This window comes from Pogona vitticeps, chromosome 1 (genome assembly GCF_051106095.1).
Source record: "Pogona vitticeps strain Pit_001003342236 chromosome 1, PviZW2.1, whole genome shotgun sequence".
In the NCBI taxonomy this organism is placed as follows: domain Eukaryota; kingdom Metazoa; phylum Chordata; class Lepidosauria; order Squamata; family Agamidae; genus Pogona; species Pogona vitticeps.
In genome coordinates this window covers 22,204,353-22,219,500 of record NC_135783.1, presented here as the reverse complement: position 1 = coordinate 22,219,500, position 15,148 = coordinate 22,204,353, and the positions used below count along the sequence as shown (strand labels likewise).

General features: G+C 40.0%; 1 protein-coding gene across 2 annotated transcripts in view; it reads left to right on the top strand.

Moving 5' to 3' along the window:
* PRKCE (protein kinase C epsilon) overlaps window positions 1-15,148 on the top strand; it is a 385,401-nt gene that overhangs the window by 268,506 nt on the left and 101,747 nt on the right. For both annotated transcript variants that reach the window (XM_072989347.2, XM_072989353.2), the window contains exons 8-10: window positions 2,188-2,284; window positions 2,709-2,920; window positions 6,242-6,415. In XM_072989347.2, the coding sequence (XP_072845448.1) occupies window positions 2,188-2,284; window positions 2,709-2,920; window positions 6,242-6,415 (483 nt within the window). The remainder of the gene's footprint in view (window positions 1-2,187; window positions 2,285-2,708; window positions 2,921-6,241; window positions 6,416-15,148) is intronic.

The following is a 15,148-nucleotide window of genomic DNA, read 5'->3' as shown; positions in this document are numbered from 1 at the left end:
TACTTTAGGGGGGCTAGCACTGCGGGAAGAGGAAGATTTTCCTATCACTGTCCATGTGCATCCAAAAATCCCTTTCAACTAGTAGAGAGAAATATCAATTTACATAAAATCCAGTTGGTGTTCATTGCAACATTTTAAAAATGTACCTAGCCATCTGGGAGACTTCATTTTGGGACTGTGGAGCAGCAACAGAGGAGAGGGACAAACGCCTCATCCCTGTGCAGTGCAGTCTCCCCATAAATCTCACCCCGCTAGTAATTCCTTTTCTAAAAGAGCGAAAGGAAAGCTGCATCCTAGGCCTTAAGCCTAACATGCCTCTTGGTCCTTCAACTGACTTGACCTCAGTCTTAACAAAGTCATAAAAGGTTTTATTATTTTTCAGTTGTCAGAAGGAATCTGTTCTTGTCAAAGTGCCATGTAAACATCAAAGCCACGACTTTGATGTCTTCTTGTGGGAACACATGTAAACGTAAATATTCTTATCTAGCTGCAAAACTGGCACAAGATCTTTGCTTGCCAGATGTTCCTTTCTGTTCTCCGTGATGTCACCACGATGACAAATGGAACTTGGGCTGAAATAACATTCCTTGCAAAAAAGAATTTGGATTCAGCAGATGCTTGTAAAGTCACTTCTTGGGACTTTATTTTTGGGACAAAAATGAAGCTCCTCGTGAACCGAAATATTTGTATAGTCATGGTTACCACAAGAGTTATACCTGTCTCCAGTGCAATTCTATGTACCGTATGTCTGTTCAGGTTGCAGTCCCATGAACGACAGCAGGATTTCCGTGGTAGGTGTGTGAAGTATTTGCATCCATGGCCTCCTACAGCTCTTTTGTAAAACAAACAAGTGGTTGCCAAAGAAATGCCGTACTTTCAATAACCTTGTTCTGCGAGAACCAGTTTGTTGTTTTAAAACGCTCCTAGTAAACCACATTTTCATGCCACAATTTAAAAAGTACTATAATTTTAGGGCAATTTTCTGTAACTCCCATAATGGTTCTAATACACTTAAACAGACAAGGTATCAAACCTTGACACCTGTCTGCTATATAGGTATTAAAAATGACTGTTTCTGAGGGGGGAAAAGGTTGAAATCTTATTTCACCATTTTAATGGTTGAAAACACAGGGATTCAAATCCTGAGTTTTAAGGATTAAGCACTCAGGTATTGGTCCTCAGTGAATAAATCTCCATTTTGGTTTCTTTCACATTCAAATTTATTCAATCCAAAATACATTCTATCCCAAGTATTTAAAAATTTGCTATAAGAGATAATTTTTCAGAAGCAACAAATGGAAACAAAATCCCTATCCATCCCTAGCATAGAATTTTTGCTAGTTACTTGCAGTTTTTTGTCATTTTATGGATTTTATTACTCTCCCCCTTCCCCAATACATTGGAGCAGAATGGATGGTTCCAAGACGGGTTTCCTTTTCTGGATAACTTATAAGACCAGCCCTCTTTAACATCAGTGCTAGATTTCCATCATGTCTCTTTAGCCCATCCTTCCTCAACTCGATACCATTCAGATACTACAAAATCCATCAGCCCCAGCTCATATAGTCAATTATTAGGAATGATGGGAGTTGTAGTGCAAAAAGTCCTGAGTTGGGGAAAGTGGCTGTAGACCTTACTCCTAGTCATACAAAATTTACAAATCTAAATTTATTTAGAAATAAAAACTTTAAAAACTACCCTTCACAAATCTCAGCGTGATGTTAAGTATTCTCATATTTTAATGTTCAAAATCTGGCTTAAATGTACCAGAACTCTACTAATCCAAAGCGTCTGTTCGTGTTAAATCAAGTTTGTGTTGGAATGGTTTTCACTGAATTACAGCTTTTGATCCGGACAAGACCGAGATTCAGCGCAGGAACTCTGGGAAAGTTTGTTTTGAAAGATACATGGGTGGTTTTTTATTTTAGTGGTCCCATATGCGGTTGAACTGGAGTTTCATTTAACATGCACTTGACAAGCAAAGCACTATTTATTGTGTTGGAAACGTTCTGTTTACAAACAAATGTAGGTTTTCAACACCATAGTGTCATGTCTTTCTTTGTCAAGATGACTGCCTGCCAGTCTGTGATTGAGCTTTGCTATTGGAAATGCTCATCTTTGCTTTCTCATAAATGTCACATTAGAAGAATATCTGGCAATGGCTAAACTTCTCTTTTATCTACTTAGCTCGTTCCAGGTGCAGAGTCCCAACCACCAGTTTCAGGATCCTCGCCAGGAGATGACGACAGGTCGAAGTCAGCACCAACGTCCCCATGTGATCAAGGTTCACCAACTTCTACTTTCTAGCTGCATAAGCATTTGAATAATGTTGCATTATTTGGGTTTTCCATCGAACTGTTGCATAGGAACAACGTAACACTGCTAGTTTCATTTTGGTTTCTTTCACATTCATTTTTAATGTGAAGGAAACCCAAATGGAGATGTGTCCATTGAGGACCAATACCTGAGTGCTTAATCGTTAAAACTCAGGATCTGACTCCCCGTGTTTTCATCTTTAAAAATCAGTGTCATCATGTCCCTCCATGAACCTCCGTCTCTGCCAAGAACATGATTCTCGTGGGAAAGACAGTTTCGTAGTCCAAAATGTCTGATTGGGAACTGCAATCCAAAATAGTAGCATTTCCAAGGTTTGAACACAGCTATGGCATTTACTTACCTACCTATTGTTATTTTAAATCTTTTCATAGAAATCAAAGAGCTTGAAAATAACATTAGGAAAGCGTTATCATTTGACAATCGAGGAGAAGAACACAGGGGAGCCGGGACAACCTCGACTGACAACCAGCTGAACACTCCCGGGGAGAATGGCGAAAACGGAGAGGTGAAAGCCCAGACGAAGCGCTTAGGCCTTGAAGAGTTCAACTTCATTAAAGTGTTAGGGAAAGGTAGCTTTGGAAAGGTGGGTAGCCTTTTGCCAACACCTGGCTTGTTTTGTTCTCCATGTTTTAAAATGTCTACCGACTCAGAGGAACAAGGAAAGAAGTGAATGATCCTGAATATGCACCTCACAGCCACAATCATGTGCATTGTCAGGACTGCAGTTTCTATGGGTGGCATCCATCCAGCTCCTTATTTATTTGGAGTTTTAATTGGTCTTTAATACCGCAAAACCATACAAACCTTCAACCGCCCCCCATGTCCTCCAAGCGCTTGCCTCCCCAACCCACACCAATAACTCTACAAATATACACACTGCTATGATTAATTGTACTACATATAGTCCAGCCTCATTTGTAGAGGCTTAATGACAGACGAGGCATGGAAGCAGCAGAGACAAGACAGGGGAGGCAGGGAGAAGAGGAGATGGCTGAAGGATAGCCATTTTCACGATACCTTCTCCGGCTAGGTTAGTCATCAAGCAGCTCTTTAAAAAGTAGACTACGCACTGTGGTGTTTTTAGCCTCTCTCTCTCAGGTATTAAATCTTTCTTTTAAAATTGTTGGCCAGGTCTACAAGATCCTCTGTCTGGAGTTCTAGGCGTCGTGAGGGAAGGGATGGCACCATTTCTTCCCACAGAAGAGGGGGAAGAAATGATCCTCTTGATAATGCGAGCGGAAACCTACTCGCAGAATTTTGTCCTCCCAAGTCTGCCACGCAGAGCATGTCCCCCACACCACCACCAAAACAGACACCAAATTATTTTACAAAGGTTTTCAGGCGGACAGTGATAGCTGTGCAAGGAGGGTCATGGCAAATTCAAAGGATTCTGCATTTCAGTAGGCATTAATGACGGCTCACGTACAGACACCCTCTTTGCACACGTGAGAATTCTTCAGGTTGTCTTGCTTCACTTTGTTGTTCTCTGAATGTACCGTGTTTCTCCAAAGATAGGACAGGGTCTTATATTAATTTTTCCTCCAAAAAAACGCATTAGGGCTTATTGTCGGGGGATGTTTTACTTGTTTCATGTACTACATTTAGTCAAATACGGTCATGTCATCTTCTGGTTGCTGCACAATGGTGGAGGGCAGGGTTTCACTTAACTATGGCTTATTTTTTGGGCATTCTGAAAAATCATACTAGGACTTATTTTCAGATTAGGTCTTATACTCGGGGAAACAGGAGTTGAGAATACAAGGGGGCATCCATGCACCATAATGAATTCAGAACTTGTACTACAGCTTCCAGAATCCAGATGAAGTCCAACGAAGTAACATTTCTAGGCTCTGGAAGAACCATGACCATATATGATCAGTATCAATTATGTCTGAAATGCTGAACTGAAATGGGTGGAGAAGACAATAATAGTAGGAAAATTGAAGACAGCAGGAAAAGAGGAAGGCCAAAAATGTGAGACAGATTGACTCTATAAAGGAAACCACAGTCTTGAGTCAGCAGGAGCTGAGCAGATTGTTGAGGAGAGGACATTTTAGATGTCACTTGTTCATAAGGTCATCATAAGTTGGAGGCAAGCTGACAGCACATAACAAATTGGTGTGTTCTTTTGCTGTACTTGACTACAGAAGATGTTCTGTGGGAAGCTTGATGTTTCTTTTTCCTGAAGGTGCTCTGCTTCACAGCACCTCATTTTGCAAGTCAAATAATTTGTTTTTTCAACTTCCCAGCTGTTCAGACTCAAGAAGTCATGTGAATTTGATAGTCAGTGTTTATTCTGCCTCCTGCTGCTCCAATATAAAGAGGATTTCCAGAGCTGACTTTAAGGATGATGGAAGTGGCAGCCTTACAGCTCATTCGCTCAGATGTCCATGCATTGCAAGTCCATGATGATAGTACCTGTTGGATGATCATTTTCTTAGTGATGCACATGGCAATTGTCTGCAATCTGGAATGGAAACAAACCGAGACTGTCTATGATCAAGAATGCCTCAAATATTTTGCTATCTGAAGCCAAAAAACAAACAAACAAACAAAAAAACAAATGGCACCTCTTTTCACCCAAGCCAAGGTCTATTTGGTGATTTTTGGCACTGGTGGCAGAAAATCTGTCCAGCACCTTACCCCATTTTTGGCAATTAAATGACAATAGTAACAAATTAAACAGCTGCCCATTTGCCATCCTCTCATGAAACCCAAGATCTGGTGGCAGAGGCAGTGGCCACTTTGCCAGGCCTGTCAATAGCTGAAGCCGAAGAGAGGCATGCTAAAAATCAACAAATCCAGCAAAAAAAGCTTACTCGCAAAGCCAAGGTTCCTGCAAATCTAGGAATGATTTGTATGGGATAGTGGATAGAGTGATGGACTAGGACTCTGGAAGCCTGGGTTTGAATCTCTGCCCAGCCTTGAAAAATCTGAATTTGTGTCAGTAAAACTATGTCTTAAACATCTCACTTACTATGAAAGCACTATTAAGTTCACTATCAGTTCTGACTTGATAGCATATAATGTAACAGTGTACTACATAACATAGCTCTGATCCAGACATTCTTTACTCATGTACACATTTTCTGCATGCATGAAGGTTTCTTCCTGTTAGCTTTAAAGAGTCAAACAGAAGCTTTCTCCTTACAAAGACTTGAGAGCACAATCTCCAGCACAGTAAGTCTCACACAGACAGCAGGAATGCATGCAGAGAAATATATTTACGTACTATACAAACTTACACAGTGCTCACAGGAGTCGACCGGACAGAACTTAACCGTGACTGTCAAAGAAGAACTGCAAAGAACATATTAGCTAGTTCCTTAATTTACCATATTTTTCGCTCCATAAGACGCACCTTTCCATAAGACGCACCAATTTTTTAGGAGAAGAAAACAGGAAAATATAATCTGTTTTCTTCACTCCATAAGACGCACAGACTTTCCACCCCCCTGTTTTGTGGGGAAAAAGTGTGTCTTATGGTGCAAAAAATATGGTGTATTTCCCTCAACAAATGAAATTAGTGGTTGGCGTCAAGATAGCTTATCCATCACGGCTGTGTTCTACTAGTCACCTAGGCAGTGACTTAGTACCTAATTAATTCCACCTGTACTATCCATAACCAATTGCTAATTACAATATTTTTAAAGACCTAACACTTCCCACTGCATACATGGAGCTGCCTCTGATGTTCCAAGTACATGGGATTTCTAGTAGCTGTTGGGAACTCCCTCTGGATCCAAGACCTTCCTGAATTCATGTGGATTTAATAGGCATCTTTTGGGGAAAGTTGCTTTTAAATATGGCAAGAATGTAAAAAAATTCTCCATGAATTCTAATAATGTTTGTAAAATATGTGTGCATTTCAATGTTCATGAACAGGCTTTCTCCTTAACTCTAGGTCATGCTTGCTGAACTGAAAGGTAAAGATGAAGTATATGCAGTGAAAGTCTTGAAGAAGGATGTTATCCTACAAGATGATGATGTGGACTGCACCATGACTGAAAAACGGATTTTGGCGTTAGCACGAAAACATCCCTACTTGACCCAGCTGTACTGCTGCTTCCAGACCAAGGTAGGTTCACTCAATATATTCTCTTCTACTTTCAAACTTGGTGACTCCAAGTATTTGGAGCATTTTACCATGCTAACAAAGTTGTTATCCTGACAGTTATAATTCAATGAAATAACTGTTTCCATCTCCAAGCTGGACAAAAGCTGGACAGAATCTGATCTATGTGTGGGTTCTTGGAATATTGCTTCTAGAAAGGTGTCAGACCAGCACAAAGTGGAAGACGTTTCTTTCATGCTTCAACAAATGTAAATCCCACAGGCTGATCCTAGTCATCTGAGGAAAATAACAGCATTTCTTCAGCATAACTGTAGAACACTGAATTTGACAAAGGTTATTTCTTTCAGGGACGTGGTGGTGCTGCGGGTTAAATCGCAGAAGCCTCTGTGCTGCAAGGTCAGAAGACCTGCAGTCGTAAGATCAAATCCACGCGTCGGAATGAGCCCCCATCGCTTGTCCCAGCTCCCGCCAACTTAGCGGTTCGAAAGCATTCAAAATGCAAGTAGATAAATAGGTAGCACCACAGTGGGAAGGTAACGGCATTCCGTGTCTTGTCGTGCTGGCCACGTGACCACGGAAGATTGTCTTCGGACAAACACTAGCTTTATGGGTTGGAAACAGAGATGAGCACCACCCCCTAGAGTCAGACACGACTGGACAAATTGTCAAGGGGAACCTTTATTTTTATTTCTTTCCACAAAAGAGAAGAAAATTAAATGCCGAGGCAAGATGGGGGGACTTGTGATTTCCCCCCAGATGTTGCTGCACTGTAATTGCCATTGTCACTGGCTATTAGCCATGCTTTAATCTCAACATAGCTCAGTGGTTAGATGTTACCCACACCTGTCATGAAGCATTTAAAAACAGACGAAAGCAAGAAGAGCCTGTTTAAACCAGATGAGAGTTTAAGAAGAGCCAGGTAGGATTGTTTGAGGAATTTGATGTTTGAACATTCTTGCAGAGAATGACATGATCTGCACCTCTTTGATTAATGTTTTAGAGATTGTCAGGGGAAAATTTGTGAACCCTGAAAAAACAGGTAGTTTAAAGAACATGGATAAATTACTTTTTAAAAATACTTTGTTATGGAATTAATCAAAATGCCCAGGAAAACTCATTACAATTTTTAAAGTAAGTTTTAGGAAGTTGTTAGTCATGCATAATTCAGTGCTTTTGGGGGTGGTGGTGGTTTGGTATACAGTATTTTCTATATACTAAAAATATAACATAACCACTTAACTTTTGAAAAAAAAATGCCTTAAAATTCTCTACAGTATTTTTGCCTGGAAAAACTAATAAGAAAAGGAATGAGTAGAACTTAATGTGTGATATAAAAATTAAAAATATTGCTAATAGATATTAGGTTAAGTGCAAACAAAATACTGTCATGTCCTCATTATCCCAACAAGCCAAGATCCTTATTTATAACATGTTATTGCCAAATTCTACAGTTTTCCAGGGGTTTATGGAAATTCATTTCTGCCTTGCACATTATTTGGGACTACTACTTTGGTAGAATACATGTCTCTTGAGTTATTGGTAGAGCTGTTGGAGAAGATTCATGCCTCTGAGTGGGCGCCCATCAGAGGAGGTAGGGCTGGGAAGCTGTGGCACCGGTACAACAGCTTTGTGGCTGGTGGGCCGACATGTGGTTCATCTGTAAAGGGTACTATTGATTTTGGGAGTAGCCCTATTGGAACTAATGGGAATGATCATTTAAAGTATCGATTCTAGAGGACACCGGGTTGACTGTATTATTGGATACTTGTTTCCATGAAGATATTGTGTTTTGTGGAAGGTTACACAGGTATGTGTTTAATTTTAATGCAGAATTACATATACATGTGTGTGTGTGATGTAAGATTATATATTAATTTTAGTGTGAAATCTTAAATTGAATTTATTTTCTTTATTATGCAAACTGCATAAGAAATAATTAGTTACAGATTACTTTCAGAACAGATTTTATTAGTTACTTTCAGAACAGATTTTATGTTAAAAGTATCAGTAGTTAAATTAACCTCATAGTGCACTGAGGTTAAACTGCAGTACGGTGGCCAAGACTCTGTTCATGACATGAGTTCAATCCCAGTGTTCACAGGTAGCTGGTTTAAGGTTGACTTAGCTTTCTATCCTTCCAAGGGTAGTAAATTGAGTATCCAGAATTTAATTGTAAACAACCCTTGGGGCTGCATATAAGCAGCACATTTTGCACTAATTATTCACAATACTGTACTAGCAATACTCTAGCACCATCTCCACTGTAACTTGTTTTCCCCCCCTGTGTTTCATCTCAAGTACCAGAAGATGGCACTAAAGATACAGATAAAAAAAGAAATACATTGTCACGCCAAAGAATATTGGATGGTTACATAATTCCATGCAAATACTAGCAGGCGTTGCACTGGGATAAGATTTACATTATTCTGATGGCAATGTTTAGAGTATATATTTTAATTGTATTTTAATTGTTTTATCTTTTTTTAATGTATTTTAATTGTTGTAAGCCGCCCAGAGACCTTTTGGTAGTGTGGGCGGCATATAAGTTAAACAAATAAATTAATAATTTAAGAATTTGTTCAAATAAATAAACACAGAAATAGGAAAAAAAACCCTGCAACTTTTATACTGGACAGGTGAAATGCCATTGTGCAAAGCTGTACCCGATGTAAACATATTAATTCTAATAAATGCTTTTAAGTAACAGGACAGTTAAAGGATCTGTAGAATTAATGGCTGAATTCTAGGTTTATTTTTTAATTAGCGAGAGTTTGGATGCACACTGCCCAGTCACTGCTGCATGGCTCCTTCTCCAAGTGGGAGTGCCTAAAACAACTGGGAACTAACCATGGCAGAAGCTTGATGGTGTTACCTGCAGACCCTTGGCTTATCTCTCCAGAGCTTTAACTAGAAAAGTTGACACTGGAACTAATGGCATTGTCTTTGTCCCCGATTCTGAAATATGAAGCACTGCCACCATCAAGAGAAAGACGGGTCAGAGTGCGATACTCCCCACAAAGGAAAAATTTTCTGCTTTCAACGAAAGGGAAAGCAAATAGGGTCTGGGGTGTTGCTGTTTATTTTCCTAACACTCATCCATAGATGAACATCTAGATTTCATTCGTTTGTTTAGTCATTTATTCGTGTCCGACTCTTCGTGACCCCATGGACCAGAGCACGCCAGGCCCTCCTATCTTCCACTGCTTCCCGTAGTTGTGTCAATTTCATGTTGGTTGCTTCGCAGACACTGTCCAGCCATCTCATCCTTGATCGTCCCCTTTTCCTCTTGCCATCACACTTTCCTAACATCAAGGTCTTTTCCAAGGAGTCTTCTCTTCTCATGAGATGGCCAAAGTATTGGAGCCTCAGCTTCAGGATCTGTCCTTCCAGTGAGCACTCAGGGTTGATTTCCTTTAGAATTGATAGGTTTGTTCTCCTTGCAGTCCAGGGGACTCTCAAGAACCTAGATTTCAGTATCCTCTATATCTTGGCATAGTGAGACACTGACCCAGTTGCCCAGCCCTAGTTACAGCTCTATGTTTTTTATAACAAACCAGGATCAGGAAACAGCAGGGGAGTGTTGTGCTCTAAACAGGGTGGTGCGGTCTCATTCCAAAATTTCAAGGTGCTCTCCCCGCGCTTAGTCATGAGTAGAGATGAGTAGAATCAGCGGTTCGTGCCGGTTCATTTTTGGACCAAAACCACTTTGCAGCCCTGCCTCCTCCAGCAGGCATCCACTCAGGGGCACTATCTCTAGTCATGAACCCCTGTGCTCCAAACTGTTGTTAGAGAATGGACGATGGACTGTGGTATTCTAGGAGTTGTGTTCCAAATGCAACTTTCCGAAGTTTTGATATTAGGGCTGAAAAATCACCTTTGGGCATTTCTGTTTGTCTTTCCAATGTCATTTGTCCGTTTAAGATAAAATCTTTCATAGACTCACAAAAACACATAAGCAATTCAGTGCCCCCCGAGTTATGTGAGTTCCATTTCTGTACCTGAGATTAAAAAAACAACTGCAATGTCTGAAGCTTCTCTTAACCACAGATCTTTCTCGTGCATAATCACAATGCTGATTTCTGCTGCACAGAACTGTAAAGTTTTGCCTTGTAAAGACCTTGAACAGTCTTCATAGCTCTCCTATGCATGGTGTCATCCATCTTTACCACAGTCTCATAAAGTGGTTGTTATTATGTAGGATGAGGCCCTTATGACTAATGAAACTGGAATTTGATTGTCTAGAGCAATCATGATTGGGGTAAGATTTGAACCAGAAATGTGTGAATGTACACAGCTACCTTTATTTCTTTATTATTTCTTCATTGTTGCAATGTCTATACCTCCCCATTAGTGTGAACACTCTCTGAGCAGTTCACAACCCGTCAAGGCAAAAATTACAAGTCATGCAATACAAAACCATAATATGCAATTAATACAATAAAACCGTGTCACTAGCTGAAATATGCATTTTAAATAGTATTAAACAAATTAAAAAAAATTTGAATGTATCAGGCAATAGTTAAAACACTAGTAATATAATTCCCTATTAATTAACTTGGGAGATAGTGATTGCTGTTGTTGATGCCCCAGCAAATGGTACTAGCAGCTGTGGTGCAGGCAGCCTGGGTTGCATCTGCCATAATATTTTGAACGTACAGTGGTGCCCCGCATAGCAACGATAATCCGTTCCAGGAAAATCGTCGCTATCCAGAATCATCGCTATACGGAACGAAAAACCCCATAGGAACGCATTAAACCCCATTTAATGTGTTCCTATGGGGGGAAAACTCACTGGTATGTGGAAATCCTCCATACAACCGCCATTTTCGCCACCCGGTATGCGAGGAAACCACGCAAAAATGCTGTGGGTGGCCATATTTTTCCAGCGGCCATTTTGGAACTGCTGATCAGCTGTTTAAAAAACATCGCAATGCGAAAATCGGTAAGCGAAATGCTTACCGATCATCGCAATGCGATTTTCACCCGTTTAGAACGTCGCAATGCAATAGCTTTTGCGATCGCAAAATCAGAATCACTATGTGGATTCGTCGTTAAACAGGGCGCTCGCTATGCAGGGCACCACTGTAGTGTCTTCCCAGGATGTATTGAGACAGTAAATAGCACTATGGCCATTACCCTGTTGTGTTGCACAACCAACAGGAGGGCAGACACGTGTGCATTCCCCTGCTCTGGCAAGCTCCCCCTTGTGCATGTGCAAACTTACTCTTGCTATAAGGTTGGGCATATGATCAGTTGTTTGCTGGGAAGGCCCATTAAATCATGATAGGTCCTCAAGAAAAACAAAATCATTACACAGTTTCCTTTCAGCTCCAAATAGAATATTATTTGGCAACTATTGCTGCATTTTAAGTTATTTTATTTATGTATTTCTTCTGAGAAAATTGATCCAACTGGGGAGTTTTCTGTGAGAGATTCCACATACAGACGGGATCTTATAGGAAGCAATGAGTGTCTGCTTTGCATGTTTGAATGTAGGCAGCACAAGATGGCTTGTCATCAGTGTTTACTCTCAATACAAGTTTATAAAAACTATGTTACCGTGTACTGTATAGAGGTAAGAACAGAGAACAAATACTGAAGTTGTGGAGGAATTATTCTAATATACATTATTGATTGTGCCCTAGGTGACCCTTGATAATTATATTTTCCAGGAACAGTTTAATAATGAATGCTCAGCTATCCCAACAACAAAGTGGTAATATTATTTGGGCCAGGTGACTAGTCTCACTCCTAAACTTCACACAGCACATAGTTGAACTGTGGAATTAATAACTTAAAATGCATCGAGAGCTGCCAAATTGCATACGCTGACATAGGGCATTACATAAATGCAAAAGTTAGGGCCATTTATAAATATAAGTAGGTATTTCATTTTTAAAAAATATATATTTTATTGTATTTTTCCAATTTTTCTATCTGTTGCATCCAGAGTGATTTATTACAGTATGTTCCATTCATTTAATCTTATCTTATACTCTCTAACATAGTATTAATCTAATGTATTCTACTTAAGTTGATGTAGATTTCATCCAGGTATAAAGAGGTTCCCATTTATTATTATCCAGTCTGTCATTTAGTGTATGTCAAAATATCCATTTCTGCTAATTCCAAAACCTTCTCAATAAATTCCTTCTTTGTCAGCACCTTTGTCGTCTTCCACTTACTGGCATATACAATTCTAGCTGCCGTTATCAGGTGTAAGGTCAAGTAGGTCTTTTTCTTTTCTTTTCTTTTCTTTTTCTTTTTCTTTTTCTTTTCTTTCCTTTTTTATTTTTTTTCTTTTTCTTTTTTTCTTCTTTTTTTTTTTTTGAGTGTAGCTGGTAATATATTCAATAAGAAGCTTTCTGGTGTCCTTGGCCCTATTGCACGTCCACATGTGATAGAAGCTGCTCCCTACATTCTTTTCACATTTCCAGCACTTATTAGAAACATTTTTATACATTTTTGTTAATTCCTCTGGTGTTACATACCGTCTATAATACATTTTGTATATATTTTCTTTTAGGTTTATCAATTTAGTCATTTTAATATTTTGTTCCCAAATTTGTGACCAGGCACTTAATTCTATATTATGTCCTATATCTTGAGCCCACTTTACCATGCAATCCTTCACAATTTCATCTTCTATTTTTTGCTCCATTAAAGTATTATATAAACCTTTAATCAATTTTTCCTCTGAATCAAGCAACCCCTTATCCAAATTTATTTTGTCTTTCTGAAACCCTGTAGCTTTATCTTTTACATATCTTGATTTCAACAGACTTTTTCTTCTTTTGTCATACTTTTCATCGGAATTTTTGTTTTTTGTTTGTTTATTTGAAGACCTGACATATATCCATATTCAGTTATTGTCTCTACTAATGTTTCTATTGACGTCATAGGTTCTTCTAAGATTATTACTAGATCATCAGCATAAACTTGAATTTTGAAATCTTCTCCTTTAACTTTTAACCCTTTGATTTTCTTATCTTCTCTTATTTGTTGATTCAGGACTTCCAACATGAGAATAAACAGTACAAGGGACAGCGGGCATCCTTGCCTTGGGCCTTTTTCAATTTGAATTGTTTCTGTCAGCTATCCCATTCACTTTGATTCTTGCTTCTTGTTTGGAGTATATTGCTTTGATTTCTCCTATAAACTTTTCTCCAGCTTCCATTAAGAGTTTCAGAGGTGGGGAGAGGTGGACTACAACCCCCAGAAGTCCTCACCCAGGAAGTTCACTAAAGCAGAGATCCCCAAACCACGGTCCGGTGCCGGTCCATGGCCTGAGCCAGACGGGGCCGCGGAGACAGACCTCCCACCCACCCCCACGCAGCCCCTTTGCGCATGCACGCAGATGCCAGTGCCCACACGACCACTTGCCCACTCTTTTGCATATGCGCAGAAGCACCTACACGCCAGCCGTGCCGCTGTTTGCGCACAAGTGCACACGACCCCGCAGAAGCACACACTGCAGTTTTGCGCATGCGCCTGAGTGCCTGCGTGCCCACACAAGCACTTGCCTACTCCTTCATGCATGAGCGCAAGGGGATGCCCCACCTTCCCCAGCCGGTCTGCAGGGTTTAAAAAGGTTGGGGACCCCTGCACTGAAGGATTGCAGGAGTTGCAGTTGAAAAAGTCTTGCTGATACCTTCCACTACATAGCTCTTTGGCAACACTGAAGGGAATGCCAGACTAGATAGGCCTTTGGTGCAATCCAGTATGGCTTTTCTGACATTTCTAGGTAGATCCACAGGAAAGTACAGCGGAACAGCGACTTTAGGCAGTTGATTCAGAGGTATCTGCTCCCTAGGCAGAAACCCAATGAGGGCTTCTATCGTAGACTCTGTGAGGATGCTGGGGTGTGACAACTGGCAAAGGGTGCCAGTTGCCAGTGTTAAGCCTGGTATCCAGCAGGTTCTGTGTCATACCCCACGACAAGGACGGTAGGCACTCTAGAAAAATGGAAAAGTGTGTGTTTGTCTCAGTCTGTTGCTAAGCATTGGAAACTGGCAGAGTTAATGTCTTGAACTACATGTCCCAGAAGCCCCAAGATGGCATAAGGGATCTTGGATGTTGTGATCTAGAAATGTAGCATTTCCAGCTTCTGATTATGATTATGTTTCTTCTTTGAAAAAAAAGAAAGAAAAGAAAGCATCTCTGCAGCTCATGATATATAGAAAGATTGTGTTATAAGCAACTTTCCAGTAATTGCTTTATGAACAGCAACCTGCATTTTTCTTTTAATAATGGCTTCGGGGGCAAGATGTGTCACTTGTGATTTAGAGTGCAAATTAGCCAGACTGGCTGGTCACACTTTTATTTGTCTGGGACTAATCAATGGGTTTGTAATCTGTTTTACTTAATCGTCTTGTGTGTAGGTTGCTAAGCAGCTAAACCTGTTATGCAGATTGCACTCTATGGATGTAATCCATTTAAGGTGCATTTATATCGTCTGATATTTCTGCTGTATGTCACATTAGAAACTTGTGAAGTCTATATTTCATGTTCTGCACCTTAATGGGAGTTGTTCATAATTGCCAGATGTCAGTGTGAAACTGCATATCTGCTAGGAGATGCAGACTATAGATATATTATGTGTAGTGTGGTCCAAATGTTATGTGGATATAGATATAGATATTTAAAACACAAATGGGCTGTGATTTCAAAATGTCCACCTAATGATCCCCCAGAAAACATGAAAAAATACTGACTAACTCATGGCAATAAGGAGTT